The sequence below is a fragment of the Pelophylax lessonae genome (assembly GCF_965119305.1).
Source record: "Pelophylax lessonae genome assembly, chromosome: 5".
Classification (NCBI taxonomy): domain Eukaryota; kingdom Metazoa; phylum Chordata; class Amphibia; order Anura; family Ranidae; genus Pelophylax; species Pelophylax lessonae.
Window position 1 is genome coordinate 442681648 of NC_138772.1, and position 16736 is coordinate 442698383.

The 16736-nt window shown below is 40.3% G+C and overlaps 1 protein-coding gene across 1 annotated transcript in view; it reads right to left on the minus strand.

The window, feature by feature from the left end:
• The window catches only part of ARFGEF1 (ARF guanine nucleotide exchange factor 1), a 319100-nt gene that overhangs the window by 138092 nt on the left and 164272 nt on the right, over window positions 1-16736 (minus strand). Inside the window, exons 7-9 of the mRNA XM_082258428.1 lie at window positions 16617-16730; window positions 14591-14751; window positions 12929-13062 (exon numbers count right to left, since the gene is read on the minus strand). Coding sequence (XP_082114554.1) covers window positions 12929-13062; window positions 14591-14751; window positions 16617-16730 — 409 coding nt within the window. The remainder of the gene's footprint in view (window positions 1-12928; window positions 13063-14590; window positions 14752-16616; window positions 16731-16736) is intronic.

A 16736-nucleotide genomic window follows, 5' to 3' on the forward strand; every position in this document is an offset into this window, starting at 1 on the left:
GCATCTTCAAACCGAAGGTGGAGGAGCGCAAGGTCTCTAACATCCACCAGCTCTGTGATGTCGTCATGGAGGAGTGGAAGAGGACTCCAGTGACAACCTGTTAATCTCTGGTGAACTCCATGCCCAAGAGGGTTAAAGCAGTGCTGGAAAATAATGGCAGCCAAACAAAAAAAGGACACTTTGGGCCCAATTTGGACATTTTAACTAAGGGGTATACTCACTTTTGTTGCCAGCGGTTTAGACATTAATGGCTGTGTGTTGAGTTATTTTGAGGGGAGAGCAAATTTACACTGTTATACAAGCTGTACACTAACTACTTTACATTGTAGCAAAGTGTCATTTCTTCAGTGTTACCACATGAAAAGATAGAATAAAATATCTACAAAAATGTGAGGGTGTACTCACTTTTGTGAGATACTGTATATATAAAAAAAAAAAAAAAACATTTAAAAGAGTCAGTTTCCTCTTAACTATATCTACTTGCTGCATGGATTGTCAGTTGAGTTTTTAAATGCAGGAACAACACATATCCTGAGATTTGAGCCAGTTAATGTAAATCTGTTATGGTAGTCTGTCTGTAAAATGGGTATTAATCGAAGTATATGAATAATGCATTCTACTAAAATCCATTATACGCCTGTTTTTTTTTTTTAAATTTGCTACCATAATCTTTTTCCTTCTAGAGAAGCTCTGGAGATTTAGCAGTAAAACACAAACTGCAGGTTTCTACACAAGCCTCAGCAAGAAGCTACACACAAATATGTTTGTAGGGGGGCTACAATTTACACATTCTACTTTTTAAACTTTATACCAAGCCATGCTGAAATAATGGGGAAATTAGCTGCTTATGTACCAAACACCAAAAAAAAGAATCTATGAGAGTGCAAGTGTTAAAGTCATCTGGAAACTTTTATGTAATATATTTTGATTGATTTAGTTGGCACATGTAGTGTTCATACCAATTTGGCTGTTTTTCTATGTGATCAGTGAAAATCAGACACTACCTGTAGAAGATAGTTTTTCACCAGATATTCAGGGGGAACTGACAAGGGGAAATACGTCAGTTTTGTGGTAAATATAGGGAGGGAGAGGGGAGGGGGAGAGGGGGGGGGGAGAGGAGGGAGAGGGGAGGGGGGAGAGGAGGGAGAGGGGAGGGGGGAGAGGAGGGAGAGGGGAGGAGGGAGAGGGGAGGGGGGAGAAGAGGGAGAGGGGAGGGGGGAGAGGAGGGAGAGGGGAGGGAGAGGGGAGGGAGGAGAGAGGGAGAGGGGAGGGAGGGGAGAGGGAGGGGGAGGAGAGGGGGAGGGAGAGGGAGGAGAGGAGTCCATGACTAAGCACTAATGTCCGAAACGCGTAGGATGTTTTACAGCTTTGTACATGTCTACCTAATAAAGAAATACTATTTTGGATGTTATCCTGAGTGCTGACCATCCCTTTTCTTACTCTGGTACGCTGGAGGTGTCAGCAGCCTCAAGGTCTGAGCACCGGGTGGAGCTTTTATGTGGCAAGGTTGTAGCGCCTATACACTTGTTTTCCGACAAGGTCATGGATCATGCTTTGCTAGGGTTTATTTTCGCCTTCCTCTGGATCAACAACGGGTATAGGATTGTGTATATGGAATTGTATGGTTGGGTTTTTATTACTGTTTTTTGTTTTTTTTGGTTGATGGACTTGTGTCTTTTTTCAACCTAACTATGTAACTATATTATTACAGTATTCAGTGCTAAGAATGTGCACTGTTACTATACTAATGACACTGGCAGGGAAGGAGTTAACAACAGGGGTGAGCAAAGGGTTAAGTGTGCCCCCAGGGGATGCTTTCTAACTGTGGGGGATGGACTCATTAGATGAACACAGAGATCCCTGTTTGTGCTTAGCAGGAACACAAGATCACCGTGTTCATCCTTGACAGAACAGCAGTCTGCCTTGTTTACACCGGCAGACCAACGTTCTACCTCTCTCAGGAGCGATTGCGGGTGGCCGGTGGACATCAAAACAATTGTGGTGCAAAATATACTAGTATATTTCCACGCGCCACTGGAAAAAGGTGAGTGAGATGAAGTGCAATCTAATGTTAATAATTAATATTCATAAATAAATTTTATAAATAATTTTTAAACAAATATATAAATAAATGTAATAGCAGCTGCTGTATATAATAGTGAGGTAGTTGTGAGTGATTAGTCTGGGCGACCAAATACAGCGCTTGCTTAGTGTTAGATCTAAAAAAACTCAAGTGATTATAAAGTGCAATAGTGTTGAATACAATTCCACAAATAATGTTAATAAATAGATAAATATATAAAAAAATAAATGTTGATCAAAATTAATGTGAATAAAAACTTGCAAATATCGTGAAAAATAAAGAGTGATTGGTGGTAATAAATAGAATATAAATAATATTTAGTGTCCTTTAGTTGTCCAAAGTTCATACAAAATTGCTCGTGTTCAAACTTGATATATAAAATCTCAGCTGTTCCTTGTCCCAAATGAGTAATATGGTCGGGTCACTTACCAGATGGTGTAGGTACTGTATGCCGTACGGCAACAGAACCAATCAGGCTTAGTAAGCCCCCTGGGCTCAGCGGATCTCCTCAAGATATGATTCCATGGGATGGCAACAGTCCCTCAGGCCTCCATAGTAACCGATCCGGTTCAATATATAGGAGAAATAAGAGTGCTCCAGATAGTGTAGTAATTTCGAGTAAAGATACTTTATTTACCCTAATAGGGTTTGTAAACGATAAAACTGTTCCGGGTGTATAACATTGATGGTCAGCGGTGCGGTGCGGGCTGCACATCCTCTCGGAACTAGCTTCCGACTTGCGATCCAACCAACGTACCGTACTCACGCTATGCGTTCCAATCTAACGCGTTTCGTCACTTCCGCTGACGTCTTCAGAGCTGGAAGTGACGAAACGCATTAGCCTGGAACAGTTTTATCGTTTGCAAACCCTATTAGGGTAAATAAAGTATCTTTACTCGAAATGACTACACTATCTGGAGCACTCTTATTTCTCCTATATATTGAACCGGATCGGTTACTATGGAAGCCTGAGGGACTGTTGCCATCCCATGGAATCATATCTTGAGGAGATCCGCTGAGCCCAGGGGGCTTACTAAGTCTGATTGGTTCTGGTGCCGTACGGCATACAGTACCTACACCATCTGGTAAGTGACCCGACCTTATTACTCATTTGGGACAAGGAAAAGCTGAGATTATAATATATCAAGTTTGAACATGAGCAATTTTGTATGAACTTTGGACAACTAAAGGACACTAAATATTATTTATATTCTATTTATTACCACCAATCACTATTTATTTTTCAAGATATTTTTTATATATTTATCTATTAACATTATTTGTGGAATTGTATTCAACACTATTGCACTTTATAATCACTTGAGAGTTTTTTTTTTTTTGATGTAACACTAAGCAAGCGCTGTATTTGGTCGCCCAGACTAATCACTCACATCAAAACAATTGTGCCCATCATAACAGTACAATGGATTTTTGTATGGTTCTTTTAACCATTTCCCGCCCCATAACAGTACATTTACTATGGCAGGGCGGCAGCTGCAGGCTCAACAACATACTGGTACACTGATGAGGTCTTTAACACTGTGGCACCCCCCGGTGGACACAGCAGATCATGGCACTCGGCACCCAACCTGCTGTGACCGCTATTGGTCATAGCAATCCCATGATTAGAATGTCAACAAAACATTAAAGAATGGCTTCCATTTATAACGGTTTTGCTTACAATTGTGATGCTGTGATTGGCCAACAGCTATTACATGGTACCTGAGCCAATCAATCACAGCACCCTGTACCATGTGATTAGCTATAACCAATCACAGATCACAAGCGGTCACGAATGAAAGCCATTCATGACAGCTAAAACTATTGCTTACAACAGTGATCATCGTTGTTAAGCAATAATAGTGTAATAGCAGGATGCAAAGAAAAAAAAATTTCAACTAAAAAAAATAAATAAAAATACATTGATTAATTTTTACATACTGTCACTAGTCTGCATTCCTCATTACTGCCATGCTGGCATATAATAGTGCTGTACTGCACTGGTGAAAGTATGTAATAAAAATTGTGAAAAAATAAAAATTACAACTTAAAAAAACTCCTCACGACTGTTAATAAATACCTGAGACTGTTTACTTTCCAAAAAGGCGTCATTTGGGGGGTAGTTGCAATGTTCTGCCACTTTAGGGTCTCAAGAAATTAGATCAGTACATCAGAATTGATCAATTTTCAAATATATATATATATATATATATATATATATATATATATATATATATACACATATATATATACCATCATTTGTAGATGCTATGAGTTTCACACAAACCAATTGGTTAATATATTAGACAATGTAAATGGATATTCATACAATATATTTCTTTTTAAAAAAATATACAGTTCTAACATGTTTGTTAGAAGTTATGAGATGCAAACTATTTGAAAAATAAGCAAGCATCTTGAATAAATATTACAATTTTGACACATTTTTAGGACAAGATTTGTGCAATGATTACTTAGCTGATTTAGAAATATCTTATAATTTCCTGGAAATCTGTGATATTTGGAAGTGGATACATCTGGCACTGAACATCTCATTAAATGTATAAATGTGTGTCATATTAAGGGCTCTGGGTACCCATTAGACTAGCTAGTAGGAGACTAAGTAATGAATGCATAGAAAGTAATTTATTTGCCTTGATCTAATTAAAAGCCTTCTTTTAGGTTTAAGTGTTATTAAGATTTATACAATTTTGCGAATACTAAACAGTATTTTGAATTTTCCTTCTCACCTTCAAACGCTCTGGTTACTCAACTACATAGGCCTGCATTCCATTGAAATATGAAGTTTGAAGTAAAACATATGTTTCTACGTTAAATAATCGTTCTTGGATGACAACCGCTAAATCAATCTTAAAGTGGTTGTAAACCCTTACATATCCTCCCCTGTCACCATTTTTCTCTTGGTGTCTAAAAACTTGTCAGAAGTGATTCATGCATGGTAGCAGAGGAACAAAGCAGCAGACAAGAGTGACACTTAGTGCTCTTAACTGAGACAAGCACACAATATAGAGGAATATGCTTTGTGCATATTTCATGTCTGAGGTTTACAACCACTTTAACTGCTTTCATACCGAGCCAATTCCCGCATTCCTCTCCTACATGTAAAAATCATAATTATTTTGCTAGAAAATACTCATAACCCCCAAACATTATATATATATATATATATATATATATATATATATATATATATATATATACATACATACACATTTTTTTTTAGCAGAGACCCTAAGGAATAAAATGGCAGTCATTGCAATCTTTTATGTCACACGGTATTTACGCAGCAACACTTTCAGGAATCAAAAAAAAAGAACAGTAAAGTTAGCCCAATTTTTTTGTATAGTGTGAAAGATGATGTTACACTGAGTACATAGATACCCAACAAGTCACACTTTAAAATTGCATTCACTTGTAGAATGGCGCCAAACTTCTGTACTTACAAATCTCCATAGGCTACACTTTAAACATTTTTACAGGTTACCAGTTTAGAGGTACAGAGGATGTCGTGTTCTACATGTACTGCTCTAGCACTAATGTTCGTGGTGATACCTCACATGTGTGGTTTGAGTGTTGTTTACACATGGGGATGCGACCTACGTATACGTTCACTTCTGCGTGTGGGCATGAGGGGGGGGGGGAGCTTTAAAAAGAAAACTATCTTAGCCTTTCCAGCCGAACACACGTCAGTGTTTACAACTGCCGGGGCCAGACGGGACGTCATAATGTCGTGCCCGGCCTAAGAGAGTCCAAGATGACCGGGGACCATCTGGTCCTCGGTCAGCTCTATCGTAAACTGCTGCTCTTTGTTGTATACTATGGTTTGACATTCATCACATGTAGCACCAATTTATGCACTAAGTCACTTTATAAGAGCACCTTAAAAATATTGCACTTTGATTTTTTTACACTATTTGATGTTAGTAATTGTATTTATATTTGGTGATCTCTAGATATTTATTATTGTGGATACACACTTATAAGCACTACGTCACTTTATACTTTTGGCCATTGATGATTCAATACTAGGATCACCCTCCATATCTAGTTTTTTTATAGGCAGCGCCACCATCCCTTCTTCTTTTTACACAGTGCACTGCAGTTTGCAGGATCAAACTTATGATGGTGGAGGAGAGTGATAGTTATATTCAGAAGTTTAACTTCTGACAGTATATTTCAGATCAAGACGGACAGAGTACTAGCTATATGGCTAGTAGCTCCAAAAATGCACTGAAGAGTTAGGGGTAAGGGGATATTAGCCTTTTAAAGGCAGGGACTTCATGGTTTTTGTCTACATATTGCATAAAGTGCAAAAATGAATGGTGCTATGCAGCTAAATATATAATTAAACAAATGTGGCAACTATTACTATCTCCGAAGCTCTCTTATCCCATAAGCTCTTCTTGGGGTTTCAAGGAGTGCAAAATCAGCCAAACCAGGACAATCAAATCCACACTTAAATACAACCACAATTCCAAAAAAGTTGGGATGCTGTGTAAAATCTATATAAAAACAGAATGCAATAATTTGTAAATCTCATAAACCTATATTGTATTCACAATAGAAACTAGAAAACATATCAAATTAGGAAAATGTACCATTTTTGGAAAACAAAATAGGTCATTTTCAAATAGCAGCAACATGTCTCAGAAAAGCTGGGACAGGGCAAAAAAAAGCTGGCAAAGTAAGTGGTATTGACAAGGAAGAACCATTGGCTCTTGCTGCTGTCAAATCCTGTGACAGCTTCCCAACTGTTTTGAAATTGGGGTTGTAGAAAAGGCATTTTCACATGATCACTGAATACATATGGCACAGGCACCAGGCACCATATCCAGAACCTGGCCTTCATGTTTTGCACTTAGCAAAGCATTCAAAATGAGCGCCCACAGATGCTAAAATCTTTTAGAGAGTGTAGTTCATTTTAGTACCAATTTTTGTATACATAGCTTTTAAGATGTTTACAGGCATGGTTTCCCTGGTGCATAGGAGGGAACATTAGTAGATAGATGAAGACAAAAGATAAAGACTGTATTTAGGTACTTTGAAGACTAAAAATTGGGCAAAATAAATGCTAGACTGCGCCACTCATTGATCTTCGATGTGAAAAATGTGTTCTCCGCTAATAATCCATAACACGTTATTTCAATGTAGCATCCTCAGGAAATAGGTAGAGAGCCAGGAAAAACCAGCAGTAGGAACTATAGGAGGCATTTCAGATGTGTACAGCAGATATGAATGAAGAGTTCTAAAATATAGTTATAATAAGAGCAAATCCTTGCAGCTGTACAATGAATTAAAAATAGCAGCAAGTATCCCACACTGCCTGGGGATGAGCTGTATGACCCTATAGAATGTATTCAGAAGACACAGACCTAATGATAAAGAAAAGATGACTTGACTCTTTGTATCTTTATAGATCTAGCCCCAAGCAAAGACATATTACATCACGTCAGGCTGACAGCAATATACCAAAGGTTAGTAAACATTGAATCATTCCGAATTCCGATTCTAGGAGCCCTAATTAAATCAGACACTTTCTACAACAATATTATTCATGTCTGATTTGTCCTTTTAAACTAGGAACAGATGGTTAGTTTAACCTTTTCCAGGATGACAATCTCACTGATCCAAATCTAAATCCACTGCTTTATATGAAATATGACAGCAAGAGAGCAGAGGTGTGACCCATTAAAGGCCCATTCCGTTTTAAAAAAAAAAATGCACCTATGTTAATTAATACAAAAATTTTCATTTATTATTTTGCACAGGAGCCTGGAAAGCTTTGCAACCGTGATCAATGGGTCATAAGTGTAATGCTCTGGCTTCAATGGACTATTCTTCAACCACTGCTTTGTATTGGGTACAAACCCTCGACTGCAGGATTAGGGGAAGTCTCAAGTGAGGTCATGTCTCTGCACTTGTGCTCCATTGAGAACTAGGAGTTCGCCTGTTGCAGTGGCAGGCAGGTCTTGTAGTTTTTTCCATTTGTAGATTTCTGTGAATGAATGATGTACATGCACATCTCTACCAATTTCATATGTGACTGGAGCCAGTTGGAAGAAGAACCCTCAGATGCTGAGCTGACCATGCAACCCCTAAATATGCGGTTGTTTGAGAAGCTGGCTTTGATATTTTTGTTGAAATTGCAGCTATACTTTTTTGGGGTCGTGATTATTTAAAGCGGAGTTCCAATCTCCTAATCACATCATTGAGAGTGTTGTAATTCACCATAACTGCAATGGATAGAGCTGGCCATGTGCACATTATGACGACTTACTACTATTTGAGGATTTCTCCTTTCTCCGTCGATTTCGGTTGCGGCCATGGAGGATGTGGGCAGCTGAAGCCAGCCTGGCTTCATTTCCTGGATTTTTTGCAGCTGGCTACCCAGCATGCACCTAGCGATCTCGGGTCTGCGCAGTAATGACACTGCAGGCACGCTTTGTTCCGGTCAGGAAATCTCGCGACTTCTGGGATCAATGACATAGATTTCCCAGGAGTCAAAGGGCCAGGCTGATGATGTAGTCGCCTAGGCAGCCCCGACTGGAAGTCGTGGGGTAAATGAATGAGAAAAAAGGTACTTACAGCATTTCACCATATAAGCAGCCAAACATTACACCACTATGGGTGCCCATTACAATGTAGCCAAGTTTAAAAAAATGAGTGGAACTCTGTTTTAAGGAAACTTCAGGTGGAAAAAAAAGCAGGATTGAATCCAGTTGTGTATTCAATAAAACCAAGAAGTGCATTGAAGTACAACTATAAGTAACCTAGTCTGTTTTTTTTACATTAGCTTCATTTGTTACTTTGCACATCAGGACTGTGCCAGGGAGGGGCAGAAGTCCCAGGGACTACTCACACCAGGGTGGTCCCCTGCAGTGCATTAATGTGTTTGGCAATAAGGCAGCCTTTTCATTTAAATGAGCTGTCTTAAGCCTAGTACACACAGGCTGAATGTCGAGCAGCATCGGCTGGTTCAATAGAAACCGGCCGATATTTGGCCAGTGTGTATGGCAGCCTTATGTCAAAGGGTGATGACCGAAAAAATTGGATTTTTACTCACCGTAAAACCATTTCTCACCAAGTTTATTGACAGACACAGCAGTCCATAAATCATAACTACAAGTTATATCACCTTCTGCAGGGGTATGACTAGGTAGAACAAAAAACAACTGGCTATGCCCATGGGCCATCCTCAGCTGGTATAGGCATTCAGTTTAGTAGCAAGCAGTATTAGAAGTTTAAAAAAAACTCCTTAGAGGGGTGGGTCTGTCAAACTCAGAAAAATGGATTTTACAGTTAGTAAAAAATCCCATTTTCTCTTTCGTTCATCGACGGACACAGAGCTCCATAAATCATAACTACTGGGACGTCCAAAAGCAGTGCCAAAAGGAAAATAGGGGGTGGGCAAACAAAGCCCAAGGCTAAACACAAGTGTAACGGAACCCTGACACACACTGCATTTGTGGGCTTCCATCAGAATACCGCTTCCTCCAATCTGAACATAGGTATCAGATATTACAGTACCCCCATGAAAAATTAGTCTGAACTTGGCTTGTATGGATCTGAAATCAACAAACTTTATTGAACAAGAAACAGACTTTTTATACGCTTGAAAAGTATGTCAATCACTACGTGAACAATGACCCAGCTATTTACCCAAAACGTCACACAATGGTTAGATAACAAGGTACAGCTGACTCATGGCTAATACCATCTAGACAATGTTATCATTAACTTGCGAATTAACTCAGCGCACTTAAACCAGCCTGGATGACCAGACTGCTGGCAACAAGGCTAAAACAAAATACATTACACATTATAAGTATATAAACACAGAACACCTTATTACCTGTATACAGACAACAGCAAGAGACCCCAGTAGCAGACTGTTCGTCTCCTACACTGAAGTACATGGAATACACATCTAAGCAAAGCTTTGATTATTCAGGAGCCACAGACTTCATTGCAACGGTCTACAACAGGCTATAAGTTTCACAGTGTAAAATGGGATTAAATCTTCATATTTCTTGAGGGATATTGTTGATAAATATTACTGTCCCATTTGAAGTAATCCAAACCATATTCTCAGTGTCCATTAGGTAGCTGTCCATCATTTTATTGGTCATCCTGTGTCCCTAATAGACACAGGGTGACTTACACATAAGATGGGCCTAGGGAGCTGAGAGAGGAATTTCTCAATCTCTCGAAGGTAAGCTGGGTTCAACGGGCCCCCCAACCAAAGTGACTCCCGTCACACAGGAGCCCTAACTGGGTCACAGGAGCCCCAACTAAAAAAATAAAAATTTAAAGAAAAACACCCCTCAAGAGGGAACAGCCCCTCTTAAACAGCAGCCTGCAAACCCTTGCAGCCAAAAGAAGCATCCGCGGATGCCAAAGCATCTACTTTGTAGAATTTGGTAAAAGCATGCATTGACGATCAAGTGGCCGCCCTGTAAACCTGAGATATAGACGCTTGATGGTGGAAGGCCCAAGAAGTACTAAGTGCCCGGGTAGAATGCACCGTGACAGGGAAAGGAAGAACCTGACCTTTAATAGAATAGGCCTGAGTCACTGTCTGTCTGACCCATCTAGAGACGGTACCTGAAGAAGCAGATAGCCCTTTTCTTGGTTCTTGTGTAACCACAAAAAGCGAGTCTGACCTCCAAAAAGGACTCTGTAGTTGACAGATACACCTGAATGACTCGAACCACATCCAAGGTATGCAAAGCAATTTCCCTGGGATGAGCTGGCTTGGGACACATGGAAGGCAACACAATCTCCTCGTTCAAATGGAAGTCAGACACAGCTTTGGGAAGGAATGACGGACAGTGACGAAGAAACACTTCATCTCTATGGGCCACTAAATTGGGAGTACAACAGAATATTGCCACCGATTCCAATACCCTACTGGCCGAGGTAATAGCCACCAAGAATGTCACCTTCTGGGACAACGCAGGCAGAGGAATCTCCCAAATTTTCTCAAATGGAGGTTTCTGGAGAACCAAGAGCACTAAGTTTAAATCCCACGGCGGCAAAAGAGAACGTACAGGTGGAGCCTCATGTCAAACCTCCTGAATGAAGGTAGAAATAAAGAGTGCATGGCTAGGGGTCGCTGAAAAAAGTTTGCTAAGGCCAACACCTGCCCATTGATGGTACTAAATGGGAATAAAATAAGCGCGCTCTCCAGAAATTTGTGCATGCCCCACCCTGTCCTTGGGTGAAGCTACAAGTGTTTTGGACACATTCACTCGTCACGGGAAATTTAATTTAAAGAAACCAATGGACTTGTGTACGAAATGACTTCCTTTCCCTATTTGTGCAAACTTTGTGGAAAGTTTTTGCTATTTGTTTCTTCTCAGTGTGGGATATCTACACTTTATGGGGTGTTGTTACACTTATTGTCACCAAACACAGCTTTTCTGATAATAGTTTTTTCTTTGGTGGATTTAAGTTATTTACACCTTGCTATTTCTTATATAGCATTTTCTTTTTTGTCACTTGCACAAATTTCTGGAGAGCGTGCTTATTTTATTCCCATTTATTGCTGCTTCCCCAACACACAGGTTAGCGCACTCATAATATACACCATTGATGGTACTCAAGGCCAACATCTGCCCAATGCCCTGTTGAAGAAAGGCTAAGATCCGAGCTACAGAAAAGGAGCGAGGATGAGCACCAATCGACTCACACCAAGAAATGTACACTTTCCATGTACTATAGTATATCTTGCTGGAAGACTACTTCCTCGCCTTCACTATAATAGGGATCACTGAACCAGACAAACCTCTATCCTTCAGTACCTGGCTTTCAATAGCTAAGCCATTAAAACCAGTGACTGTAAAGCAGGATGGTAAATCACCCTTTGGGACAACTGGTCCTATCTGAGTGGTAGCCCCCAAGAGATGTTTAGGGCCACCAGAATGATTGGAAGACCCTTGCCCTTGAATCTTTGCAGCCATTGGCTGAGAGCGCTGATTGGGAGCTGGTCTGCCGCTAGTTTTCCAGCATGCACATCCGACAGAAACCGGACAAACGGACCGGCTGCCTTACACATAAGCGGAATGTCAGCCAGTTTTTTACTGAACCTGCCTATGCCGCCAGACATCTGGCCTGTGTGTACTAGGCTTTAGGGTCTGTTTAACAGACTGAGGGCAGAAGAAGAAAAAAATAAAATAAAAATAGTTTGTCATTTAGGCTACTTCGCATATACATTTCAAATGTGTGTTCAATTATTTACCTAGAGCTCAACTATCAAGGAAAACTTATTTAAAGCACTATTACTCTTATCATGAGACGCTTTGCAAATATAACTTTTTGCCTCCATTTTCTTTTCTTTCAGAAGCTGCCATTTTAAACATTCATTTTTTACACTGCCTGTCTGCAATCCACACTGATCACAACACATTGAAGAGAGCAGCCAACTCTTTGATTCAATGTCTTCAGTGGCTATAAATTATGTTTTATATAGCTCATCGCACTTTTGTTTCACTGAGGAAACTGATCACAAACTTCAGGAAGAAGGCATCACCTGCATAGGTTTGTCTATCTCCTCCATTTATCCCATGTGATTCCACAAATAGGTGCGGAAGGCAGAAAGCACACCTGGAGGAATCCTGGACTACTTTGTTCTTAGTCAACAACTTAGAAACATCTAATTGGTAAGCTGCAACAGATTACATAAAAAAAAAAAGAAATAATGGACAGATGCAGTAGGTACTTTATAACCACAGACCTTCTTTAGTAATAAACAGCTAACAGTTACAATAGCAGGTTCAGATAGTATAAAGAATACTGCAAAATTAGTAAGAGAACAGCACTTACTTTGGGTCTGGAGGTCCATCAGATAGCGGCTTCATAGATAATTTACATAGTGACCTGAAGACTAGGAAGGCATCCTTTTGTAAGATATGTGAGAACTTAGCACCAGGAGTAGGTCCTGAAGTAATTCCAGATTCCTAAAATAAAAATAAACAAGTTACCTTTACCACTTGTCAATCGCCTCCTGGAGCTTTAGAGCCGGTTCACACTACTCCGACTTGTCAGGCGACTTGGTCGCCTGACAAGTAGCGCTCCATGTTGTGCAATGGAACCGTTCTAATCAGAGCGACTCAAGCCGCTATGACTTAGAAAAAGCTTCCTGCACTACTTTTGGGTGAAGTCGGAGCGACTTGCATTGACTTCTATTATGAGAAGTCGTTTGCAAGCTGCGATGAAGTCGTGCTGCACGGGCGACTTCAAAGTCGGAGCAACTTTGAGTCGCCGCGGTGTGAACCGACTCTTACTGATACAGGGTGGCTCTGCTGCAAAGAATCACATAAATATCTGTGAAGTGCATTTAGGGGGCGCATGCCTGCCGCCTTGGCTGTGCTGTCCTTCACTACAGCACAAGCCGATCAGCGGGTCCTGACAATGATTGGCAGGGCAAATGACAGAAGAGAGCTCTGTGTTGGTAAACAACACAGGGCTCGTCACTGTCAGCAGCACGTTGCTTAATCAAAACAGTACACACATTGACACTTGTTGGGTACACATTTAACCCTTTGATCACCATAGATGTTAACTACTTCCCAGCCAGTGTCATTAGTACAGTGGCAGTGTATATTATTAGCACTGATCACTGTATTAGGGTCACTGGTGACCCTAATACAGTGATCTACCACTACCATCAAAATTATTACTTAGCTAAATCTACAGATACCTACCTGTAGACAATGTGGCTTATGTAATTTTAGTTTGTCTAAACAAATTATATTGGAACAAATTTATTAACACATCCTATCATATTATTATCATATATTTATTAACTGCAGTGATGAGATTCCCTACTTTCTCCAATCCGCCAAAACACTGGCAATCACCTCTTGCCTCTTTTTAGCATCCACTCTCAGCACCGTATTATTGCTAGATAGGCCAAATGTTCGCACCTTATAATATAAAATGTTGAACGTTCAATTCTTGAGTTGAACGCTTTCTTTACTCTCATTAAAGTCACAATAAAACCGGCAAAAAAAATCTGGCCTGTGCTGGCATATTCTTACAATTGCAGCATGAAGCAAAATTATTTATAAAGAACATTACTAATCGAACAAACTTAAGACCCTTTCTAAAATGTCCCACCAAAAACGATTTAAATAATGCAAACATGGCATGGTTACACTGTGATTTATATTTATTAAATAATTTTGTTTATAAACTGACTTCACAGACATATTAAAAAGGTTTACACCAATGTTCATTTACTAAGAAAAAAATTTAGCTTGCAGGTAACATTGCATCTGAACCATTCATAGCCATATATTTCCTTCATAGAAAAAAAAATCAGAAACATCTGACCTGATTCCATGGTATTACAAACATTTCTACTACCACATGTAAATTCAACCAACTGTAATCAGCACTGATTGAAAATGTAGAGTACTGGTTGCTATAGTGCAACAAAACTTGCCCTGAATGCATTAGGAAAAAACAGGAGTTCTAACTTACCTGAGTGTCATTAGAAGAGACAGACAGCCTGTCATCTGGTAAGGGGGGGGTGTATGCCATAGATATTGGCGTGCCAGGAATGCCATTAGCGTGAATAGCCTCCCCTTCGCTTCCATCCTCTGATGTTCTTGTGGTACATTCATTGAGTACAGGTTCTTCAGCTACATATAAAAATAAAAAAAAGAATACAACAGGATGACACATACAAAAAATGTAATATATATATTATATACACACACACATATATATATATATATATATATATATATATATATATATATATATATACACACACACATATATATATATATATATATATATATATATATATATATATTTTTTTTTTCATACATAAACACACACACACACAAACACAGTACTGAATAAAAGTTTTAGGCAGCTGTAAAAAATATACTGTAAATTAGGAATGCTTTCAGAAATAGAAGTGTTAATAGTTTATTTTTCTTATTTAACAAAATGGAAAGTAAGAGCCAGTTCACACTAATCCGACTCAAAGTCGCCCGTGCAGCGCGACTTCATCGTGGCTTGCAAACGACTTCTCATAATAGAAGTCAATGCAATTCGCTCCGACTTCGCCAAAAAATAGTGCAGGAACCTTTTTCTAAGTCGGAGCGACTTGAGTCGCTCTGATTAGAACGGTTCCATTGCACAGCATTGGGAGCTACTTGTCAGGCGACCAAGACGCCTGACAAGTCGGAGTAGTGTGAACCGGCTCTAAATGAAGAGAAATCCAAATTCCAGCCATTCACGCAAACAAACTGCCTCCTGCTACAGCCAAAGATTTCAAATTAGTCCAAAGCACCTGCTGCCGCCATTTTTCTGCACTCAGGTTCCTATGTTTTTGTGCATAATTGAGTAACCAATGTCATTAAAGCAGAGCTCCACCCAAAAGGGGAAGCTCCGCTTGTTTGCTTCCTCTCCCCCCCCTCACAGTTGGCACCTTTCGGGGGTACCTGTTTTTCACAGGTACCCATCCCCAGTTCTGGGAGATCTCGCCGTAACGAGATCCTTTCGCACACGTCAGCAGCTACAGTGTTTGTAGCTACTGACTTTACATTTTTTGGTGGGGAGGTTGGAGCTCTGCTTTAAGAACTATCTTCAGTGTAAAGAAGAACAAGGAGGCCTGGAGTGATGGTTTGGCCCCCACCGAGGGGAGATGCACTTTGAATTTTTTCTTGTTTATTATTTATTTTCTAAAAATCTTTTTTTTTTTTTTTTTACACCTTAATTGCTATCACAAGGGATGAAAAACATCCCTTGTGACAGCATGGGCCATGACACGACCTCTTTATTGGGAGATTTTGGGTCTTTTAGACCCCAAATCTCTCCTCTGGCCCCCCATGCAGCCGATCAGACCGAGACTGGTGCGATCAGCTGCTTCTCTGGCTGCTGGTGGCCAGGTAAACAAAGGGGCGGGACCGGAAGTTACAAATACGTCACCCCTGGGTTTTCAGGGTTACAGAGAGAGGGGAACGTCGTCAGTTCTTCTATCTCTGTACCAGGCAGCCATCGCCGCATCACTCCAGGCCTCTGCGATGAGACCGGAGAGCCCGGGAGAGGCGGTGGGACCCCCTTCCACCACCCACAGAAGTGATTGAGTGGCTAATTAGCCACTCAGATCACTTCTGCCTGAAATGGAATTGCCGGCTGCAAAAAATGATACCAGGATGAGGATACCGGGATTTCTGCCAATGGTTCCCACTGCTGTGTCTCAGCCAATAAGAAGGGAGAGAGCCTAAAATGCCTGTGCTCTCTTGCACATCGTTGGATCAAGCCCATGGCTCAGGTAAGTATGGGGGGGGCCTCCGGACCCTTTTTCTAAGTCGGAGCGACTTGTGTCGCTCCTATTAGAACGGGTCCACAGCTTCTCTATGGAAGGCGACCTACGGTGACCTGTCAGGCGACCAGGTCGCCCCAGTGTGAACCGGCTCTTAGACTCAGAATGTTTATTTAAACCACATGTAAAAGAAGTTTTATTTAAACACACTAACATAAAAAATCTTACCTCCAACTACAGAGTTGAGCATTTCCTGTATTATGCTCTGGACAACATCTTGGGAATTTTCTTCACACTCATTACTGCTATCCACACTGATCCCCAAATCAGATTTGGAGTGGTCTACAA